We start from the raw sequence: 25,206 nt of genomic DNA on the forward strand, positions 1-25,206 counted from the left end.
AATAACGGCTTCATTTATTTACGTCAATGACTATTCTTCCTCCAAAAATTTTTTTCCTACATTATTCCTTCTCTCATGCACTCACTACTTAATCCCTTCTGCTTAAAATCATCTTTGCCATCTTTGAGATATACAGGACTAAGGCGGAGGAAGTCTAGAGCCAAGGAAAATCTTAGAATGAGATGGTTATGAAACAGGCTGAATTTGGGTGGTGGGTTCATTAGTCTTTATTATAATACTCTTTTGTTCTTATTCTGTGCCTTTGAAATATTTAATTTAAAAAGTGGAGTGATTAAAAGTAAGATGCAGGTATAAGTACATGTAAGTGGTATTAGACAACTGTAAATTGATAATATGGGTCATTAGCTTAGGGCCATAAATGAAAGTTGCTATAGTTTTTTTTTTTTTTTTGGCTGCATTGGGTCTTTGTTGCTGCGCGCAGGCTTTCTCTAGTTGTGGGCAGCGGGGGCTACTCTTCCTTGCGGTGAGTGGGCTTCTCTTGTTGCGGAGCATGGGCTCTAGGTGCGCAGGCTTCAGTAATTGCAGCACGCGGGCTCAGTAGTTGCGGCACGTGGGCCCTAGAGCGCAGGCGCAGTAGTTGTGGCGTCCTGGCTTAGTTGCTTTGTGGCATGTGGGATCTTCCCAGACCAGGGATCAAACCTATGTTCCCTGCATTGGCAGGCGAATTCTTAACCACTGCGCCATCAGGGAAGTCCCTGCTATAGCATTTTATCTTTAATTCTTTTGATATTGCAATTACCGTTTAAATCAGCAGAGGCTGAAATAAATACATAAAGATTTTTGTAACAAATCCAAGAAAGCTAATTTGTGTGATCCTTTGCATAGATTTCCATATATTCTCTTCTGTTTCATTATTTCTCATGTTCATAGTGCTGTAAATTTAAGGTGAAAAATGTGTCAACTGTTGCTGTGACTCTTACGCAGACAGTTCACTCAGTCTTTCATTTAAGTTTCCTTATCTAGGAAATATGAATAAAAATAATACCTATTACACAGGGTTGTTGTGATGATTACATATAAAGGGCTTAGAACAATTCCTAGCTCATTGTAAGCCCCAGTCTTTCTCCACCACAGCTCCACAAAAGAATTAAGTCCTACAGAAAACTGAGTAACTATTTTCTCGATTCTTCTAAGGATGGTACATAGCTAGTACGATTTTAGATGCATAAGAGGTAAGTTAAATCATTACATACAATGATGCTTTAGGCATTAGGGCTTAATTCCTGTGGGGAACCTCAATTGTGAAGGTCTAATAAGTGCTCAAGATATGTTAGCTTTTATTTTTTTTTGGTTGCAAGGGACAAATCCATATTCGAACTGGTTTAAATAATAAAGGGACTTTATTGGTTCATATACCTGAAAAAACAGGTAAGGAAGGCTTCAGAGATGGTTTGATTAGGATCCTGACTTGGTATCCCTGCTGTTCTATTGGTTCTGCTATCATTTATCTGACCATCATACTAATACTTATAACTAAATCTTCAAAAAATTTTTTTTCTTAAATATGGGAATGTGGGGCTTCCCTGGTGGCGCAGTGGTTGAGAGTCTGCCTGCCGATGCAGGGGACATGGGCTCGTGCCCCGGTCCGGGAAGATCCCACATGCCGCGGAGCGGCTGGGCCCGTGAGCCATGGCCACTGAGCCTGCGCATCTGGAGGCTGTGCTCCGCAACGGGAGAGGCCACAGCAGTGAGAGGCCCGCGAAACACCCCCCCCCCAAAAAAAATATATGGGAATGTGGCTGAAAACCATAAGGTGTCTCTTGTATATATTTAAGAAGCCCTGCATATTTGGAATATAGTAATTGTTAAGTTAGTTCTTTGCTTAGATGATTATATGTGATATTCATGTGTTTAAATGTATAAGAAAAGTTTTAAAGCCTGTAGAAACAGTAGTTTTTCTTTTACATCTATACAAACATTGGTTACATCAAACTGCTTTAGCAGGCCAAATTCCAGTAAAAGGTTTTTAAGGCAGGTTGCCAAAAGAAAAACATAAAATAATAAAGGTATGTATAGGAATAACTTGATGAAAGGATTTGCAGAACACGCTAAGGGTACATGAGAATGAAATCAAGGTGGCAAAGATAGTTTAACACAGAAGAGCAATCCTGTTGGCATGGTGCCCTGACTCTGCAGAGGAGCTACCCATTCTGTTGCCGGAGCAGCTCTGTCTAGTTCTTCTTTCTGCCAAGGATGTTAGGGGAAGGTGTGTAGAAGAAAAGTAGAGGCTGGATTTGGCTGCAGTCAGAGGTCCAAACCGGATAATGTCCAAGGTCCCTTCTTACTGTGAGTGGAAAGAAACATTTTCCACATTGGAAAATGCTCTTCACTACAACCCATTACAAGGTAATTGTACAGAACCTAAGGCACCTTTTAAAACCTACTTTAAAAAACCGATAAATATTTAGATACCACTAAGATAACTTTTACAGGAACTTCAGAGCTCTTTCAAATCAAAATGTATTATCTTTCTGCTCTATGTATACTGATATTGAATGATCTTCAAGTTGTATTCTTGAGAGATAATAGCAAGTGTAGAACAGCTTGTATAGTGTCAGTAGTATGAGTAAAAATATGTGGGTATACATGTGTGTTTGATTATATATGTAGAAAATACCATGGAAAGACTACACTAAAAAAACTGTCAACAGTGGTTGTCTCCATGGAAGGAAACTGAGTGATGACTATTGAAAGTGAATTGGTACTTTTCTGGCATGAGTAGTTTCAGTAGATGTCTCTGCATCAGAGCTTCTTAACATTTTAAGCATCAACTTCCTAAACAAATAATCTGGAGATAACAAAAACAATCCTGTTTTCACTCTTTAATAAGTTCTTTACCTTCAAAGTACATTTGTTTTCAGGTGGTATAAGAAAAGGCAGCTCCTCCCCTTCCTAGTCTACTTCCCTGGAAAATGATCCCAGCATGATTCTAGAACTAATTCTTAGGATTGGAGCACCTTTTAATCACATTCCTGAACTAATTAAACAGAAGAGATTCAGAGCTGTCCTCCCCTTTTAAGAGTGGTTTGGAGAACCTGTTTTTTTTCCTTCTCTGTTCCCCAGCAAAAGCAGGTTCGTAGTGTAGCTGTAGGAGGCTTACAACCTTCTCAGCTAAGCATTGAATCTCTTATAGAACGGATAGAAAAGCATTTGCCCTCAAAATAACTGGATAAATGACTTCTGAATTCTAGGGTAATTTTTTTCACTAGTAGACCCATTTGATTATTGATTTCTAAGAGTCTCTCAAAAGGTACATTTTATAAATTGTATTAATATAATTAATAAGCACTATTTAGAAATATTCAATATAGTTTACTATTAATTATTATACAGAAATAGTTTGAGAATAGATTTCTTCAGAATTTAGCCAATTAAAGGATATGCCCTTATGCTATCCTGTATCTTCAAATGTTCGAGTATATGCTGTGAAAATTGTCTCTTGATTTTGCTTTGTTGTATTGTCACAAAACAGAAAGAAGAAGGAAAGCTTCAAGGACAGCTTAACAAGTCTGATTCTAACCAGTACATTAGGGAACTGAAAGATCAGATAGCAGAGCTGAATCATGAGGTAAGTGATAAATTTTGATCTTCACATATTTCTTTCTTCCTTCCTCTGTATTGACACAACACTTTATTATTGCTTATGACTGACTCTTTCATGGTAAATATTTTCTGTGAATCTTTGATTATGATTCATAATAATATTTTGGAAGATTACCTTCTTTTTAACATGAATTTTTCTGTTCCAATATTGAGGATTTATTTTCCTTAAACCGCTTTAATCATGATCTGAAACGATCAATTAATATTTGTATGGCAAATATTTCACTTTTTTATTGTGATCTGAAAAGGTAGTTTGTCTAGGTGTCAAAGTTACTTAAATTAAACGAAAATTTTCTTTTTACTTCTATAGTAGATTTGTGGTATTTACCGTTGTGGATAGAGGGAAGTTTTTTTTACTCTTCTTTTTCCCAAGCGGTATTACTGAGATTGCAAAAAAGGATACTTGCCTAATATCAGTTAACAGATTTCTTAGTATCTGAATACTTTTTAAACTGGCACTGCCTTGAATCTGTGAGATTCAGCTCATGAAATTTTCAGATAGTTTTACTAGATAGTATACTAGGTAATTTAAATTATTTAATGTGTTTTGATTAGAGAGACACTTTTTATTAATGTGGCTCTAGGTCAGTTTCCTTTTTTTTTTAATGATAAATATCTGGCTAAACATGAATGGAAAAGTGTGTTTCTTACCTTGAATTATTTGTACAATAATGTTTATTCACAGTGATGAGATTTGAATGGGTAACATAAACCTCATTTGTTAAGAAAGAAACTCATTTTCTTCGCTAAATTAATTTAAACCTCAAAGGAAAAAGTTTGGATATTACCCTTTCCTGGTATTACACTCTTCAGTGAAAGTCTAAGTGTTTTGGGTAATACCTCCTGGAGGCAGTCAATCTAAGTAAAATCTGAATGAAAAAACAAAACATTAACAAAAATGATAAATCTTAGATGTGGTTTAATTTAATTTGTCCTGAAATTTGGGAGGTCATGCCTATAAATATTGATTTTCAGCTCTGATAACATTTGAGGGATTCAGGATCATGTATAATCTTTACCTATTCGTGTGCATTTTTTATAATCTGTTCTGATCTGATAGCCATGAATGAAAGAACAAATTACAAATAAACATGTTCTAGAAACCCTTATTCTTTTGAGAACCCTAAGAATTATTCCTTATGTTCAAAGATTTTCCCAAAGGAAATTATGACTAAAATAAAGCAATCTCCCATTTATAATTTTGACATCTAGTGATAAGGAATGTACCTTAACTAAAAATAATGATATTCTCGGGCATCCCTGGTGGCACAGTGGTTGAGAGTCCGCCTGCCGATGCGGGGGACACGGGTTCGTGCCCCGGTCCGGGAAGATCCCACATGCCGCGGAGCAGCTGGGCCCGTGAGCCATGGCCGCTGAGCCTGCGCGTCTGGAGCCTGTGTTCCACAATGGGAGAGGCCACAACAGTGAGAGGCCCGCATACCGCAAAAAATAAATAAATGAATAAATAAATAAATAAATAATGATATTCTCCTCATCAGGAACGGCAGAAAATATAATAGTTCATGAGGTTTAACTTTAATGTAGGTAGGGTTTTTTTCTGTGGCTTGTGAAAGCAATCTTTTATCTTATGCAAACATGAAAAGAAAATTACTTAACAAGTAGAAGTTTCTTCTGTTAAAATAGAGAGCTAGATTGTGCAAATTAAAAACTAGAACAGTTTGTGATAAGATGCTAATTAGGTGATTCAGAATAGGCCAGAGTCCTGGGCTTAACCAAGTCCCAGTTAGGAAGCATAATAGAGAGGAGAATGAGTACAGCTGGGGACCACACAAGCACACAGAGGTGAGAGTGGGTATGGGGTTGGGAGTTTAAAGGAGGCCAGATTTGATTAAGAATTAATGCGACTAGGCTTCCCTGGTGGCTCAGTGGTTAAGAATCCACCGGCCAACACAGGGGACACGGGTTCGAGCCCTGGTCCGGGAAAAGCCCGTATGCCACGGAGCAGCTAAGCCCGTGCGCCACAGCTGCTGAGCCTGTACTCTAGAGCCCGTGAGCCACAACTACTGAGCTCACGTGCCACAACTACTGAAGCCCACGCTCCTAGTGCCCATGCTCCGCAACAAGAGAAGCCACCGCAGTGAGAAGCCTGCGCGCCGCAACAAAGAGTAGCCTCCGCTTACATGCCACAACTAGAGAAAGCCCGCATGCTGCAACGAAGACCCAACACAGCCAAAAATAAATAAATAAATTTATTTTAAAAAAAGAATTAATGCGACTGCGTTGTGGAAATAAGGTTAGACTGAATAGAGCCAGCTTATGGTGAATCTTCAAAGCTAGAAGAGATTAAGTTTACTATTATAGATAATGTGAAACCACTATAGGTCTTCAGTTGGAGACTTCTTTTCATTATGTTTTCTGAGCAGATTTTAATATATGCACCTGTTCAAAGTCTTATAACTAAAGAAAAGATAAGTGAAAACAAGTGAACATTTAAACTGAGATAAATGGTTGTAGTCAACTTACTATAAAAATTACTCTTTTTTGGACCAGGTTCTTGAGAAGTTTAAACAAGTTGTCACTTCTTTAGTGTTTTTTTCATTCTTGTTTATAGCACTTCACAGTGGTAAAAAAAAAAGATAACTGAAGTCAATCTAATTGCTCCAACTTAACTTTTGTCTGTATGCTAAAATTTGCCAGAATCTTTGGCTTTCAACATAAGAATTGACTTTTAAGTGTTAATGTTGTATTTGAGCATGTGACTGTTAATAGTCACTTTGTTAGCTGATCTTTGTACTTCTCTAAATATTGAAGGAAATAGTGAGACAAACTTTGTAGATTCATCTTCCTGAAGATACAGCAATGTTGTACATGTTATAACAGCTATGACCACTTAGCATAGTTAGCTGGATGAAATAGTAAAGAGGATTAAGCAGATTATTTTTATGAATGGCTGAATATATTGTTAATCTATAAAATAACAATAATAGATACTATTCATTGGTCTGTCGGCCAAGCATTGTGTCAGATACTTCATATTTATTACTACTAATCTTCATAATAATCCCATGTGATGGTGGTATCCTCAGTTGAATGGATGTGGAAACAGACTCACAGTGATTAAGTAACTTTTCCCAAGGTGATGCAAATAATAAATGGTTGAGCCGGGATCTAATCCAGTTTGGCCTGTTCTTTTCTGTGCTGCTTACAGAGACATTAGATTAGAAAACATGTCATCGATGTTTAAAATCCTAAGAATGTCAATTAATGACAATATTTTAACTGTGTTGTCCTCCTTGACACATGAATCTGCATATATCCAGTAAGTAAATTCTGCAGTTGACCTAGCCACAAGGGCTCTCTCTGTTAACATTGCAAATAGAGATTTAGCTTCACTTTCTGCACCTTACTGTCATCCATCCATGTGATTTCTGTGACTCCCAACTCCTGTGATTCCTACCCTCACCACCTAATTTTGCTCCTAATATTACCTACCTACCATAGCAATCTTTTAATTTGAAGCCTTTTACCCTGCCAAGAGCTTCACAGAAGCCACTGTGGAAACTCTTGCTGCACCAGACCTGGCAGGAGCTGTGGTTAAATCCTCCCCTTAAGCCTACATTCTGTCCTCATGGGAGACATAGAAAAGACCCAAGGTCCCAATTTAAGTGCTTTCGTTATCCCATCTTCCCACCTCCTGCCCTTACACCCATCTATCATCACAGCACCTACTCTGTACTAGGCACTGGGTTTAGAACTGAAGATAAAGAAGATTGAAACACAATCCATAGCCTCAAGGGGCTCACAGTCTAACAAAGGATGTAGGCGTACAAATAAACAAATTGTAATACATAATGAAAAGTACAGCATTATAGTAGCTACCATTCATTCAACAGCTGCTCTGTGTCAGACACTGTACTAAGTATTATACTTCCTTTATTTCTTTTAATCTTCACAACAGTCCTCTGAAATAGGTAGCATCATTATTATTCATGCTTTACTTGTCATAGTGCTGAGGTTCTGGGGTATTAAATAACTCCCCATGGTCATACACTAGTCAGTGATAGAGGTAGAATGCTAGACTATATGACTTTAAGCCCATCCATGCACTTAACTACCATATGCTATATAGCCTCCTTTGAAACATACAGGGATAAGATGGCAACAGCATCTGGGCTGGGTTTTGAAAAATGAAATTTTTTCAGGCAGATTGGACATCAGAAACATTTCAGTCGGAGCCATAAAACAAAAATGTAGATTCCAGAAATGAATAAGCCATCTACTTTTTCAATGCTGATCTGTCTTCTTGCAGCTGCCGACCACTAAAGACGAAGAATATTTTCTAAATGCCATGAAAGGGAGATAGAAGGAGGTAGAAAGTTAATCTCATTTAGAAGCCAAAGGAAATGTACTCAGAACTCATTTATGTATTGACATATTGAGAAGTATAATCATATGGTTCACCCAAATTATCAGTTAACTAAGCTCCTCTGGGTTCCTTGAAGCCTTGCTACCATTTACGGTATTGTTTCACGCGAAAATGCGCGCTAAACAGCTGATTTGAAAATGTTTTTGGAATACAAATTTTATGTTTTCACTTGTTCTTGATGGTGATGTGTTCCAGTGGATGTTCTAGGAATAGGTAAATTTATTCCAGACTGAAGATAGTTCACTTATACTAAAAAATATTTCCCCATTATACAGCTTTGCTCAATTTTTATGTCTTAATAAAATAGTTTTTTTTAATAAAATAGTTTTAATGTGCTTTATATCCATAAAGTCTCACAAAAGTAATTCTAGTTCTATTCACTTAGTAGCTTTTCAATGTAAAGCAAATATTCCCCATTTTTATTAAGCTTTCTATGTGGTTGTTGCTAAACCAGGTATAGATCTTTTGGATAATTATTTTAATCTTCACAGTTATTCTGTAAAAATTATTATTCCCATATTATAGGCTCACCAAGGCTAAATAACTTGTCCAAAGTCACACCTATTCCTGATACTAAGACCAAACAACAGTTTCTTCATGGCTCTTTTCATAAAGAAGACCTTCTAGTATGAGTCCATCAGCTATTATCCTTAACATTCTGTAATAGTATGGGTTCATAATCATAAAAACTGAACAGTCTAAAGAACACAAACTGTTTTAAAACTTTTCTATAGAAGTAAAACTTACAGAAAAGTGCCCAGGTGACAAGTTTGTTGCTCAGTAAATTATCACAGTAATCACACCCATGTAACCACCATCCAGGTCCAAGAAATAGACCCCAGAGCTCCATTCATATTCTTTCACAACCTCTCGTTACTCCCTCCTCCTCAAAAATAACCACAATATCAGTTTCTAATACAGTAGTTTTAAGTTTTTGAATTTTATATAAATGGCTTCTTATGGTATATGTTCTTTGGTGTCTTCTTTTGCTCAAAGTTGTTTGTGCAGTTTAACCATGTTATTTTTAAATGTAGCTATAGGTTATTCATTCTCATTGCTGTGTAACTTTTCTTTGTATAAATATACCACAATTTATTCTGTTCGTGAATATTTGAATTACTTCCATTTTGGCCTTTTAAGAACATTGCTGTTATTTATACTCCCATGAGCAGTAAAGATAGTTTCTATTGTTCTGCATCCTCATCAGCATGTAGGATTGTCAGTCTTTATCTAATTTTAGTCACTGACTGTGAAGAGGATTCTCATTATGGTTTTAATGTATATTTCCCTAATTACTAATAAGATTGGGTACCTTCCCCCCAGCATCCAGAACAATATTGGCATGTGGTAGTTACTCCATGAAAACATTTTTAATGAAGAAATGATTGTGAAAGGCTTTGCTGATAACATAACATATAAGTTGTGATAGGAATGCTAAGAAGCTTCCTGATATGCGAAAAACATTGGAAAGATCATGCCTGGCAGAAGAAACAACTAGCACAAAGACCCTAGACAAAAATGAAGTGGACTTTTTGAGAAACCATACTAATGTGGCTGGAGTGTAGCACAGGGCGGGAAAAAATGGTATGAGGTAAGATTAGAGAGGAAGACAGAGTCAAATCATATATGGTGTTTTGTAAGCCAGGATAAATCATTTGAATTTTATTCTTGGTTGAGTGGGAATGGATTTAAGCAAAGAGTGATGTGTTTTGATTTGCCCTGCCTGCTATGTGGTGAATTGATTGTAGGAAAGTAAGAATGGAAATAGGGAAGCTCATTAGGAGGCTGTTAAAATAGTCAAGGTAAGAGCAAAGGTGACTTAGAAGGATGGCAGAAGTGGAAATCTTAGCAACGTGGATGTATTAGAGATATGTTTTAGAGGCAGAGAATTTGCAGATGGATTGTATGAGGGACATGAGAGTGCAGTCAGTGACTCCAGAGATTTTTGGCTTCATAGTTGAGTGAATGGTTGGTGCCACTTACTGAGGTTAGGGAAGGGGAGATCCAAAGCTTTGTTTTGTTTATGTTAAGATTGAGATTCCTGTTAAACATTAAAATGAAAATAGCAGGTAGACAATGGGTATGTGAGTATGAGGTTCTAAAAAAGAGGTCAGGGCGAAAAATAGGTTTACTAGTCATTGGCATATAAATGGCATTCGTAGATAAAGAGAAGGAGGTCCAGGAGCAAGTTAGTGGGCTCCTGACCTTTAAGGTCAAGAGAGCCAGCAAAGGAGGCTAAAACCACCAGTGGGATAGGAGGGGAACTGGGAAGTGTGAAGATATAGGAACCTCCCAAAAGGAGACTTTCAAGAAAGAAGCATTTCAGCATAGTTGTTTTAATTAGATTTTTAAACTTCCCTGATCCATCTGAAGAATGAGTTTATGTAAAGAGGTTTCGTCATCATTTTTTACCATTTATCAGAAAACGGTGGATGATTTATGAAAGAACTTGAGAAGGATCGATCTATGGTCTGTCACTGAACGATTACTAACACCTCCTTCTTGAAGAAATTAGAGAACTGTTAGCTATTTCAGGACAAAAAAAAAAAAAAGAAAGAACTATTACAGGATGCTCTAAACAACGTACAATCCGGGTAAGTGGAACCAACTTTCGCTCGAAGGATAGACATTGTGCTGGTTTCCAAAAGGTCTTCTGTCTTCCTGTCTCCTTTGTTGGGGAGGCAGGTTTTTTTAAGTTAAGTTGTCGTATGTCACTAGAATCTTCTTTTTTTTCTTCTAGCCAAGTATGAAATTAGGAGTTTGAGTAAATAAAAAGAAATCTAAACAAAGCCCTTACTGCAGTTTGGCTTAGGAAATATTTATACATGTAATATTTAAGTTTTTAAATTCTGATAACTCTGTTTATGTATACCTGAGCTATGGATTTAATTAAATATCTACCAAAATGTATTTTAATGTCCTAAACAGTCTTAATATGTTTAATATGTATACTCATTTTGTTATCAACTAGAATTTTTGAAATAAGGATCTTTAAGAGTCAAATGACAGATGACCCTTTGGTACTGTTTGAGTCTTTTTTTCTTCCCTGTATTTTTCAGTTTAAAAATAGTTAATAAAACCACTTGAACTTGAATTAAAAAAAAAAAGAAGAAGAAGAAGCTTTTTAAAGACTCAATAAACATTGATTTTCATCTAGGCATTAAAACCAGAATAAAGGTAGAAAAGAACTTAGTCATTTGGCTCTGTAGGTATTGACAGCTATTTTTTCCTCTTTTTGTCCAACTGAATGATTTTGGTTTTGTTTTCTTAACTGGATGCTTATTCTATGCTACTGTTTCGACCAGTGTTTGTTTCCTTTTAAATCTTGCAAAACTCTGAGTATATTACCTAGTTTACAGAGTGGTAACCTAGAATAGAATTTACATTCTTACAAACAACTTTGATAACAACAATCTGTATCTGGAGGCAGAAATAAGAATCAAAAATAGTGTTTTCTGTTTGTACGGTTGGCTGTTGATAATTGAATTATCTTTTTTAGAAATACAACTACTTTTTAATTTATTTATTTTTGGCTGCACTGAGTCTTTGTTGCTGCGTGCGGGCTTTCTCTGGTTGCGGCGAGCAGGGGCTACTGTTCATTGCAGTGCGCGGGCTTCTCATTGTGGTCGCTTCTCTTGTTAAGGAGCATGGGCTCTAGGCACGTGGGCTTCAGTAGTTGTGGCACACGGGCTCAGTAGTTGTGGCTCGTGGGCTCTAGAACGCAGGCTCAGTACTTGTGGCACACAGGCTTAGTTGTTCCGCGGCATGTGGGATCTTCCTGGACCAGGGCTTGAACCTGTGTCCCTGCATTGGCAGGCGGATTCTTAACCACTGTGCCACCAGGGAAGCCCTGATAATTGAAGTTTAATTTTAAGGTTATTGTTTAAGAAATTTTTCAGAATGTGGAATTTTAAGCCTTCATGTATGTTTTTACAGTGAAAAGTGCTAGGTTTCTCAGTGTAGAAGCTTCTTAATAAAAGAAATTATTTCCTTCAACTTGTTCTTTCTCTAGTTAGAACAATGTGAAGTACCATGCAGGAGCTCACACAAGCCTCAGTGCAAGTAAATTCTTTTTTCTCTGCTGCCCCAAAAAAAGGTCCTGTGTAGATAATGAGAGATTATAATTGTACTCCTATGAAAATTGGTTTAAGGCCCTTGAATGAAACGTTTAGCACTGGTTTTTAATCTTACAACCTCCATTTACTGATAAAAAAATTGATTCTTAATGACTTCTTTAAATGAGTGTTATTACTCCTGTTTCTCTTATATGTTCCATTTTTATCTTCGGTAAGCAGCTTATCTTATTTGAAGTCATAAGATTAAAAAAATTATTGTACAATATTTTATGTCTGGAATAATATCACTATGTAAAAGACTTAAAGCTGAGATTTCAGATTTATGTTTTTTTTAAACCAGGCATGTTCTTAAAGTTTATCTAGTTTTTCACTTGGTAAATGAGGAAGCTGAGGGCCCAAGACTTAAAGGGACTTACCCAAAGTTGCACAGCTCTTTGGTGGCAGAGACGGAACTACTGCCCAGGAGCTCTGGCCTCTGATTTACTACATCCCCCTGCCCTACCAGTCCTGCCGACCAATTTAGCTGTCTCATGGTAGATAGAGTAGGAGTTTCATAGATGTTTAATTGAATTAAAATTAACTACCTCTCTCAGATGAGAACCCAGTGTCTAGATAGTAGAAATCTACTCTCACTTAGTATTCTTTACTTTTCCTTCAGCTTCAGGATCTGAACTTTTATTTGATCTGAGACTGGGGACTTGACCCTTCAGATTCTGCTTCAGTTTCCAGTGGTTACCACTAAAATCTTAGCTTTTAAATATTAGATGATTTTCTGAAAACAGAGGCAACTGAGATTTTTTAGCCAAATCTGACATTTCTAGAAATCAGGTAAAATAGTCAACCCAATTTTATATATACATATTATTTAAGAAATACAAGCTTACTCAAGGACGTAAATTAGCTTAGCTATTCAATACATTCTGTTTCAAGAGTCTGTTATTTAGAGAAAGACAAATATATGATATCACTTTTATGTGGAACCTTAAAAAATGATACAAATGAACTTACTTACAAAACAGAAATAGACTCACAGACATAGAAAACAAACTTACGGTTACCAAAGGGGAAAGGGGGAGAGAAATTAGGAGTTTGGAATTAACATATACACATTACTATATATACACTAGGTAACAACAGGGATCTACTGTATAGCACAGGGAGCTATATTCAATATCTTGTAATAACCTATAATGGAAAATAATCTGAAAATCATATATATATGATTTTCAGAGATACATATATAGGAAAAAAAAAAATATATATATATATATATGAGTTTGATATTTAACTGGTGACCAAACTTCCAGTAATTGTTTCTAGATTAATTTTTCTTTTAATCTCCAGGGATATATGTCTTTCCATTCATTCTTTGCCTCCAAAAAGAAATACCACATTCATATAAAGAAATCTATAATAATCCCACACTTTTACTTTTATTCAAGACTTTTAGACCATTTTCTAGTTTTATGTTACATTCATAAAAAGAGTGTTTTCTACCTAATTACATGCATCTGTGTATCCTGTTCCTACTGTAGGTAAAAAGAGATTTTTTAATTTGTCAATGAAAAATGTGTTTCTAATGATGGTAATTTCATTAAGGAATTGGAGTTGAATCATTGGAATATGAAAAAAAAGGTCTGGTAGGAGAGAGTGAGATAATGAAATCGCTTAGGAAAGAAAAATTAAAAATATAAAACAATTTGCTGTACACCTGAAACTAACACAACATTGTAAATCAACTATACTCCAATATAAATTAAAGAAAAAAAGAAAACAAGGCAGGAAAAGAAATTAGAACATAGAAAAGATGAGATACCAAGGAAAGAAGACTCTTAGGAATATTGACTGAAGTAGGACATGCCTCTAGAAGGGTTTGTAATGAGATTTCTAGGATAAACTCTGGGTGAGCAGCCAATTTAGAGAATACAGAAGCAATATAGAACTAGGGTTTTAGATCTGAATTAAGGACCAAGTACTCAGAATTAAGGACCAAGTAAATATCCTCAAGAGATAATATCACACTGGCCAAGGAACAGAACCCATTAGAAGTGTAAAGTCAGACTTGGATATTAAGCTGTGTCAGGTGGAACTTTTTCTGATATTGTGCCAGACACTATAGGAAGTACAGTATAGTCTTACTCTCAAGGAATTTACAGTCTGATGGGAAGAAGCAGAACAGTTAATTTGATAAAGACTATGTGGTTGGTACTGATAATACTTGATAGTTCAGAAATGGGAGCAAACACAGCACTTAATTTCGTTTATTTTAATTAGTGGCTGTTATACTGTCCTTGATGCTCCAGGGCAAGCTAAGCTGTGCGTTCCTTGATGGCAAAAGTTGTCTTCTTCAGCCTTATATTTCTTAGAGTCTTTCAAAAGTCCTGACGCAGTACCATAAACTGATGGATTCAGTTAGTTCTCATGGTGTTCAGATTGTCCTGAATTTGACCAGTGGGAGCTCTTTAAGGCTAGCTTCAGTATCTTTTTTTTCCTTTACAAACCCATTAGTCTTTGAGCATTTTTGCGTTTTCTGGCACTAATAGTACTTTACATCAAATGAGTATAGCTGGATTTTCAAATGTAAGGTAGTGAAACAGTGTTTATTAGTATAGTCGGCCCTCACCATCCGCGGGTTCCATATCCGCGGATCCCGCCAACCTCAGATTGAAAATATTCGAAAAAGAAATATTCCAGAAGGTTTCAAAAAGCAAAACTTGAATTTGTCACACATGCAACTATTTACATAGTATTTACATTGTATTTACAACTATTTACATAGCATTTACATTGTATTAGGTATTATAACTAATTTAGAGATTACTTAAATTATACAGGAGGATGTGCACAGGTTATATGCAAATACTACACCATTTTCTATGAGGGACTTGAGCATCTGTGGATTTTGGTATCCACAGGGTCCTGGAACCAATCTCCCTTGGACACTGAGAGACAACTGTACTGATCTGTAAATTGCTTAATAAATGGTCCCAACAATTACTCTTATGACTATTAGATTGGAAACATACCTCACAAGAAACCACTTCAAGGGAAACTGCATGTCAAATACCACTTGGGTTATGAGAAATAAAGGTAGATGATAATAAGCATTTTTTTTAAGGAAATGGAGCTAACTATAAAGCCTAGAGTGACAGTTTTTATAGTTACTTACAGCAGTTCTTAAACAGATTTAATTCAATAGGGGTGGAAGAGACTTGCTTTCAGCCTTCCCACGAAGAGGCCATCTAATAGTATACTCTTAGATCTAAGACATGAGGAAAATAAGATATAAATGCCTAAAGCCATTTCAATCATATGTATGATACCAATAAGGTTTTAGCATGACTACAGTATTACTTGTTGACATTTAGAATGATACTAATAAGGTGTGCTTGAAGATTTCATTCAACCTGATATGGGGCAACCAAAATGAGCTATGATTTTTAAATCCAGTGAATTTACTCATATACTCAGGTTTCAAGACTTCAGTATTCAGTTTTTAAATTTCCTTCATTTATTTGAAAGCTGATTATCCCTACTCTTCACCTCTTACTTTCTCCTTCACTATCATGTCACTACTGCTAAACACATTCATAAAATAGAGAAGAGGGGAAAAATAAATATCCATGCAATTTATCAGGTTCTTAATAGCATTTCCGGATTTTGTTTGTTGTTCTTTGGGTTTTTTCATTTGATAAGTTTAGTTTTGTTTCTGAATTTTGTGTCTTTGCTCTCCATCTTACTGCAGGTGGTTGAGAAACTGTCATCCTGGATTGTAGGCCTAGTTCTGCCACTGATTAACTGTGTGACCTCAGGATGCCAATTTACTTCATACATTCATTCAGTGAACATTTGGACATCTTTTAGCTCCCAGGCATGCCTCAGGCTTTCCCTCAGTTTCTACATCCCAAAACAGTTATACTAAATGATCTTTAAAGTCCTTTCCATCCCAGTCCTGTGCTAGGTGTAGAAAAGTCATAGTCCCAATTGTTAAGGAATTCAGACTGGTAGGGAGAGCCAGTCAGTATGGGCAGTGCTGTGGTAGAACCGTATGGTACCACGGCCCAGAAACGTGAGGAAGCATCTGGGCGTGGGGCTGCCTAAACTCTGTATTGAAGGAAGAATAGAAGATAACCAGGAAAAGGAAAGTAGAAGGATATTTCAGGTAGAGAAGCCATCATATGCAAAGGCTTGGAGGCAAGTAGAGAGCAAGTAAGGAAGGAACAGCTAAAAAAGTAGGAGGGAAATCAGTAAAGAGGGACACCTCTGAAACCAGAGAGAGCCTTCCCCTGATCAGTCTGTTTTTAGTGTGTGGTAGTGAAGAAATCATTTGTAGAGATTGATCTGATGGCTGAGGGTAAAGCTTTCTTAATCAAACAAGAGGAAATCCATAAAATACAATCTTCTTCCTTGATTATGTTATGAGTTATTTTCCTTTTAAGGCCTTGGTTCAAATGATGCATTTCAGAGCCAATTTGAATCTTTTCAATCTAATTTAGGTATTCTTGTGCTATTATTCACCAAGCTATCCAGTACTTCACACTTGTTTTTTAGTGCTCTATTCTTAAGTATTAGTCCAGTTTCTTCAACTACACTAAGATTTTGAAATATAGTCATTTTTAAAAACTTTTTTTTTTTTTTTGCATCACGTAATTCAATTTTAAAATGCTAGTTTTTAAAAGAAACAGTAACAGGGCTTCCCTGGTGGCACAGTGGTTGAGAGTCAGCCTGCCAATGCAGGGGACACGGGTTCATGCCCCGGTCCGGGCAGATCCCACGTGCCGCGGAGCGGCTGGGCCCATGAGCCATGGCCACTGAGCCTGCGCGTCCGGAGCCTGTGCTCTGCAACGGGAGAGGCCACAACAGTGAGAGGCCCACATACCGCAGAAAAAAAAAAAAAAGAAACAGTAACATAGTATTGACAGTTTTTCAAACTAGGAACATTTGAAAATGTGCTCCATAAATTTACTGTGTCGATTAAAGGAAAATCGATAAAAGATGAATAGCTAACTCTCTCTGATTTACAAAAACTAAAAATTTTACATTGTGGTTGGAAGTCTTTAGTGCAGTAAATCATGCGCTTTTCATGGACCATATCTCACAGATGCAGTTGGACGTGAGATAATCAGATTTTCACTCCCCACAAGCTGAACAGCTGAAAATGTCATACCAATAATACTTGTCAAAGACTCAGTGCTCCTTTCCTGCCTGTCTGATTTAAGTTGTTGTGGTCAGTGTGAGGAACCTGTGATATGATAAGATAGCATTCGTGAGGTCATGTGGTTTGCAAGTACCCAATCTTAACTAAGCAGCCTGTGAGCACCTCCGAATGAGGAAGAAAGGGATACTAACCTTGTCTGTTTGAAAGCTTATTTTGTGTTCAGTGATAAAATAGTGTGGGTGTGTAGCCATATATATATATATATAGTATATATTTAAAATTATTTTTCCATCAAGAGTTTTAGTTTCTGAAGAAAGTAAATACTATAAATGCATTCATCTCCTTTAACTTCAGTCTAAAGGGTTAAACATTTTATTGCAAATATTTTCTGCCTGTTTAAAATGAAACTGTAGAAGGTAGCCATCATTTCTTTTTCTGTTGAGAAAAAACTAGATGTTAAAGGTTAATATTGTTGGTGAATTTTTTTAATCAATTAAAATTTCTGCATTTCCTAAATAGAAAATTATTTCTTTTCAGTCTGGCAATATCTCCATTGAAAACATATCCACAAAATGGATATCTGATATATGTGTAAATATATATATAGATGTAGATACTTAATATATTTATATATATATAACAGCTTTATTGAGCTTTAATTCACATACAGTACAGTTCACCCATTTAAAATGTGCAATCCAGTAGTTTTTTATATATTCACAGAGTTGTGCAGTCATCACCACAATAAATTTCAGAACATTTTTATCACTCAAAAATTAATCACATTCCCATTATCAGTCACTCCTCATTTCCCCCAAGTTCCCGTCCCCCAGCTCTAGGCAAACACTAATCTACTTTCTGTCCCTATTGATTTCCCTATTCTGGACATTTCATTTAATGGAATTATACAATATGTGGTCATCTGTGACTGGTTTCTGGTACTTAGCATAATGTTTTCAAAGTTCATCCATGTAAATAGTAGCATGTATCAGTACTTCATTCCTTCTTATTGCCTAATAATATTCCTTCATATGGATATACCATAATTTATTTATCTATGCATCAGTTGATGGACATTTCGGTTGTTCCCACTTTGGGGCTATTATAAATAATGCTGCTGCAAGCATTTATGTACAGGTTTCTTTGTGAGCATATTTTCATCTGTCTTGAATGTATACTTAGTAATGAAATTGCTGGGTCATGTGGTAACTCTATGCTTAACCATTTGAGGAACTGCCATACTGTTTTCCAAAGAAGCTGTACCATTGTATATTCCCGCTGGCTGTTTATGAGGGTTCTAGTTTCTTCACATCTTTGCCAATACTTGTTATTCTCTCTCTTTTTTTATAGCTGTCCTAGTAAGTGTAAATGTCATATCATTTTGTTTTTGATTTGTATTCTCCTGATGGTTTATGATATTGAGCGTCTTTCCCTATGTTTATTGGCCATTTATATCTTCTTTAGAGAAATATCTACTCAGACCCTTTGCCCAGTTCAAACTGGGTAGTCTTTTTATAATTGAGTTGTAAGAATTCTTTATATATTCTAGACACTAATCCCTTATCAGATAAATGATTCAAAATTTGGCTGATTGGATGGACTGATAAAACCCATGATTTAGTTTTAGAGAAGAATAATTCCTCTTAAGAATTCAATCCAGATAGAAAAGAAATGCTTCGTTTTTATGAGGATGTTTTGCTAAAGGTTTGAATTTTTTTCAGTGCTCCAGCTAAAGGTTAAATCATATGAAATGTACGTGGTACTTTGATGTAGCTTTAAAAGTTCAGAGTGAAACAAGTGTGAAGTGATTTATTTCCTGTAATTGGTCATAAATTTACATAGAACCTCATATATTCCTAACCTCATCACCATTGACATTAGAGTACCTTCTAAATAATGTTAATGGTTTCAATTTTATCAAGATGTGTCAGCTGCCAGGAAGAGGGCAATGGCAGTTTCATTTTGTTTGCCCAAGTGTACTGGATAAATCTAAGTATGTGCTACAGAAAGATTAAGAGTTCTTTGTAAATGACTTTTATTTCTTCCCCCTCTCTCCTTCTCTGGTAACAAATGCACAGTATAAATTTCTTCAGTTTCAAACCTTACTTTTCTCCTTTTTCACTTATTAATGTGGGTATGTACTTTTTTTCTTTGCTTCTAATAATGTAGGTTTTAACTATTGCATTTTATACATTTAACATAGAATCTATATTTTTTTAATTCTAAGTGTTTTATCAGTTTTTAAAAAATGATTTACATATATTAAAACCAAATACATTTTCAGCATTGTCTATTTTATATTATTTCAATAAAATTCTTGAATTTTTAAACTTAATCTGATTTTTAATTACTGTAGGTAATTACTGAATTTTGGCTGTTTATGTTTATCGCTAGTTTTTTGGGTGTTTTTGTTTTTAAACAAGCCTGTTTATTGAAAGGATCTGAAAATAGTAATAAGGCTTTCAACATTTAACAAATTTTCAAGATATTAACAATATAGAACATTAAGAATTGACTTCAAAAACCCAAAGTTTCCTAGGTCATTCCCTGTCACACTTAGGACCTGGTCTACACTGGCTCTGTTGTCTGAACGAGTGACCTGTGTTCTGAATGCCACTCTCTTCTGGACCTAAAGCTGGGAGTGTCGCCCCCTCAGCCCATGGGAGGCCGGGCGGGCTGCCCGCTGTGCCTGAGCTCGCAGGCAGAGGGTGGGAGCCGACCTCCGTCCCCAGCACCAGCTGAGCTACCCAGACGGGCACATTATCGCTAGTTTTAATCTTTGTTGTGTGTATAATTGAGAATAAATGTAGTGTATTATTTCCCATTGACATTTATTTTAAATTTTGAAAATAAGGAAAACTATTAAAATTATTCTGTAAGGAATCCAACAAAATCACTGATTAAACTTTGGGAAAAAAGAGTAAAGCCTTTATAACTTAGAAGCACAAATCTATGTTATTGGACTTTATGTACATCTGCCTATATATATATATATATATATATATATATAAAATACATCACTTATAGAAATGTTACGTTTAGCTTTAAAAGCTATAGCTCTGTGTTTTACAAAGATTGATTATACAAACCCAAATGTACAAATAGGAGCTTTTATAATCTGATATGACTCAGTCTTGGAAACTTACTGCAACTGTTTTGCAGTTCATTTGGTATCACATGACTCACTTCAATGGTTTAAACCCTGTCTAGTAGCGATCAAAGTTCATTTGGTTAGGGGTTTTTTTGGTGTGTGGATGACTTTTTTCCACTTTGTTGTGGATTGATTGTCTTTCAAAATACTCAGTGCAGTCCTTCTTATTATTCTTCTGAATCTCAGAAAGTAGTAGTTGCCTGCACAATTCAACTTCCAAGCATACACACTGGGAAAAATTTTTAACTTGAAATAATACACATGGAAGCAGTTTTAACTGTAAAGCATCATATAAATATAAGTGTTCATTATTAATTCTTTTACCTCTACATGTTGAAAATGGAAGGAGAATAACCTGTTGTGTCTCTTTAAAATCAACTATAAAATCAACTCTAACATTTTTCAAGTTACCACTGTTCTATAATGTGCAGAAAGAAAGCAAACACATAGAGAACATGTTGTGTCCTCTGTTTACATGGTCACTAGCCCAAATGATCAAGTTTTCTTAGGACAGATTTTCCTGTTATTTATTAAGAAGTTATATTTAAAAGCTGTATGTCTCTAAAACTATCACACTTCTCTGTTTTACGAAAGAAACTTCTATCTTAACCTTTAGTTGTTTAGCGAATGAAGTAGACTAAGGAAATATTACAGAAAATACTTCTATATCCTTAATGATTATGAAGTCCCTTGGGGCTTCAGAATATTCACCCCTGCAGGTTTTCCTTGCTTTAAAATTTTAATATAATTTTTTCTGTGAAACAACTGTAATAGTTTTTAATACTCTTTTTTAGTGTTTGTACTTTTACTGTCATACAGTTAGAAACTCTGCTGTTTCCTGTCAAAACCTACGTTCATCAGACTATGAACATGACAGTTTCCTGTTTTCTTATTACCTATAGTGCATTTTGTGCTTTATTCTTTATAAGTTGTATAATATCTTAGCTTATCACTTTCCTTTTCTAATTACTAAATGCTTTCTTAGGTCAGCATTGCTTAATACATGCAGAGAAATCCTTAAGTCCAAACTCTTTGTTGATAGTGAGAGGTTAAGATTTTGTTAACTTTTTAAGTTGTAATGAGTATATCAGAATGTCTTAAGTATTATTTAAATAAATTCTACATGTTTTTACTTTTTTTTTACTCTGTCTCTTAATGCATAACATGATGAAGCAATCCACATCAGGTAAGAAACAGTACATTATTTGGATTTTGTATATTAGCACTTTCATCTGTCTGCTTATTAGTATTCTCATTCAGCATTTAAAAGGACAGGATGAATAATCAGTACCCCAGGGTTTTTTCAAGAATCCTGCTGTCTTTTCAGTGTAGTTCTTCAACATTCTTAGGTGCCTACTCTGGTCAAGTCAGAATGCTAAGTTCTAGGATACAAAAATGATTAAGAAATAATCCCCATCATCAGGCGCTAACAAGAGGTAAAATATATGTACAGCAAGCAACCATTCCATATTTTTCCAGACAGTACTGATTTTAAATATTTAATTCCAGTGTTAAATCATATCATTTGGAAAAAACATATCTATTAATATAAACTCAGGGACTTCCCTGGCGGCCCAGTGGTAAAGACTCCATGCTTCTACTAGAGGGGGTGCGGGTTGGATTCCTGGTCAGGGAACTAAGATCCGTCATGCCTGTGCAGCACGGCCAATAATAATAATAATAATAATAATAATAGTAATAATAATAAAAAGTCAAATATGCATGTGTGTGTGAATCACTACAATATTAAGGTATGTGTGAATATATTTATGCCTGTTGATTTATTTAAAATGTTATAAAAGTTATAAAAATGGTTTGTAAAAATGCTAATATTTTAAAGTATTAATATCAAAATAATACTGGAAAACAAACAAAATACTTTCAAAAATAAAAGAAGCAATTTTGATTTTTTTGTTATAGGATTATTTGGGGGTTTTGTTCTGGTGAATGTAACTAATTTATTATCAAAATGGTCAAGCTACAGATAAATTTGGAAGCATATTTGAGGCTTTATTGATCACCTAGTCTTGGGATACAACTAAACAAATAATTGAAACTAAGAAACTTAATATGCATGGTGGATAATGTTTCTTTTTAGATTTATACCCCTCCTTGTTCCCTAAAGATTTTGAGGCAGTTTGTATGAATATATATAATACAAAAATAACCAAAAATTAGGTTAATTAAGCCAAATGAAATTGCTGATACTTGACTTTCACTTACAAAAATGGCAATATCATATGATTCAATCTAACAGTTAAAATAATTAGTTCTTGGACTTTTATTTAATAATAGACATTTTAATTTAAGTGTAAGATATATACAGAAAAATGCATAAATCCTAAGTGTCCAGCTTGATGAATTATCACAAAAATGAACATGCCCATTTAACCTTCCACCAAGGTCAAGAACTAGAACCTTGCCAGCATTTCAAAAGTCTCCTTGTCACTCTTCCACTCACTGCCTAGTTTTTAACCTTATACTAATGAAATCATACAGAATGGATTATTTTGTGTTTGGCTTCCTTTGCTCAGTACTGTGAGATTTATGTTGTTCCATGTAGCAGTAATTGTTCATTCATTTTTGTCACTCTATTGTGTCAATTATATGACTATACCATAACTTATTTACTCATTCTACTGTTATTTCCATTTGGGGTTATTATGAATAAAATTGCTATGAACCCTGTTATAAATTTTTTTAGTGTATTATATTTATTTCTATTGTTCATATACTTAAGAATGGAATTGCTGGGTGACTTATTATTTATCGTTCAAACCAGGCCACTTTTGAGAATGAAAATAGTTTGTCCCAAGCAAACTGTAATCTGTGATTATTTTAGGTGTAGGGTATGTAGATAGATGGTCAACTTTAGTAAATACTGCCAAACCATTTTCAAAAGTGCTTTTACCGATTTACACTTCTACCACCAGTTTACTTCTACCACCAGTTTACATTCCATGTCTTCGCTAATGTGATTGGACAGCTGAAAATTCAATGTTGTATTTTCTAATAAGAACCTGGAATGAATTTAATCAGTGTGATCCGTTAAGGGACCATTAATTTGCTTTAACGACCAACCTGGCAGAAGGTAAGGCAAAAGTTTTCTTGCAAAAATTAAAGAGCTTATGTTACAGCACTTTGGAAAATGGCTTGGCAATTTACTAGAGCTTAACACAATGACCCAGCAATTATATTCAAGAGAAATGAGTGCTTATATTCACCAAAAAAACATATTTAAGAATGTTTCTAGCAGCCTTATATGCAGTAGGCTGGAGACAACCCAGAAAGCCTTTAACATTATAATGGATAGTTAAATTTTGATATGTTCACATAGTGGAATACAACATGGCACTGAAAAAGAGTGAACAACTGCTATACATGCCAACGTAGATGAATCTCACAAACATAATGTCGAGTAACAGGGGCCAGACACAAATGAGTACATACCACATGTTTCTTTATATTAAGTCTGAGAACAGGCAATACTATTTTATGGTGATAGATGTCAGAGTAGTGGCTACCTTTGAGGGAATGTAGGGTTATCACTCAGAGAAGAAGGGATACAAGGAAGCCTCCTGGGGTGTTGGAAGCATTCTGTATCTTGATCCAGATGGTAGTTACATGGGCATATACATAAGTAAAAGTTTATCAACCTGTACACTTAAAATTTGTGTGCTTTTTACTGAGTTTTATCTTTTTGAAGAACACGAGCCTAAACATTACCTTGAAACAAACATACTCTCAAAATTTTCTCAAGCAGTTTTGATATTATAGCATTGTGGTCATAGAAGAATACCACAGAACATCTCATTTTTTTTAATTGATAGATTTATTTTGGGGAACAGTCTTAGACTTACAGAAAAATTGATCAGAAAATGCAGAGGTACACCCCCTCAATGCCTTTCCACAGTTTTCCCTATGCACATCTTGTGTTAGTGTCATACATAAGCTGATATATGATATATTATTAACCAAAGTCCTTATTTACTTTAGGATGCACTCTTTGTGTTGTACAATACGTTCTGTGGGTTTTTACAAATGTATGATGACTTGTATCTACCATTACAGTATCATACAGAAGCGTTGCACTGCCAAACAATCTCTTGTGCTCTACCTATTTATTCTTCCTTCTCTCTCTTTGAACCTCTAGCAACCACTGGTCTACTTACTGTCTCCATCATTTTGCCTTTTCCAAAATGTTATATGGGTGGAATCATACAGTATTTAGCCTTTTCAGATTGACTTCTTTGACTTAGCAATTTGCACTGCCCAACACCCCTAGCAGCCTAATATTAAACTGTTTAACAGTTCTTCAGACCTCTCTCTTGCCTCCATACTTTTAGTACACGCTTCATCTCTTTAAAGGGACCTTTCCAATGTGTGTGACACCATGCGATACTTTCTAACCAGAAAGAATTACTGGTACAGACTCAGTCATTTGGAGAGAAACCAGGACCCTACTCAAAGATTTGGAAGGGGTCCACTCCTAAGAAAGGTACATTTCGTCTGTGTGTGTGTGTGTGTGTGTGTGTGTGTGTGTGTGTGTGTGTGTGTTAAAGCTCCTGAGTAGTTTCCCTAGAGGCCTCTCCTCTAGAGTGTAGACCAAAGACAGGCCTGGAAAATCTTATTTTTAACAAATTTCCAAGATGGTCTTATCAGGGAAGTTTGAAAAATAATGTTTTGGGGAGAGTTTGTTTTTCTGGCTCTAGTTATTTTAAACAGGTTTATTGAGATATAATTTACATATCATAAAGTTCTTCCATTTTAAGTGTAAAATTCAGTAGCTTTTAGTATATTTATAGAGTTG

General features: G+C 35.4%; 1 protein-coding gene across 10 annotated transcripts in view; it reads left to right on the forward strand.

Annotated features, from left to right (window-relative positions):
* EVI5 (ecotropic viral integration site 5) overlaps nucleotides 1-25,206 on the forward strand; it is a 206,483-nt gene that overhangs the window by 171,737 nt on the left and 9,540 nt on the right. For all 10 annotated transcript variants that reach the window (XM_019919870.3, XM_073811072.1, XM_073811065.1 and 7 more), the window contains one exon: nucleotides 3,494-3,589. In XM_019919870.3, the coding sequence (XP_019775429.1) occupies nucleotides 3,494-3,589 (96 nt within the window). The remainder of the gene's footprint in view (nucleotides 1-3,493; nucleotides 3,590-25,206) is intronic.

The sequence above is a fragment of the Tursiops truncatus genome, chromosome 1 (assembly GCF_011762595.2).
Source record: "Tursiops truncatus isolate mTurTru1 chromosome 1, mTurTru1.mat.Y, whole genome shotgun sequence".
Classification (NCBI taxonomy): Eukaryota; Metazoa; Chordata; class Mammalia; order Artiodactyla; family Delphinidae; genus Tursiops; species Tursiops truncatus.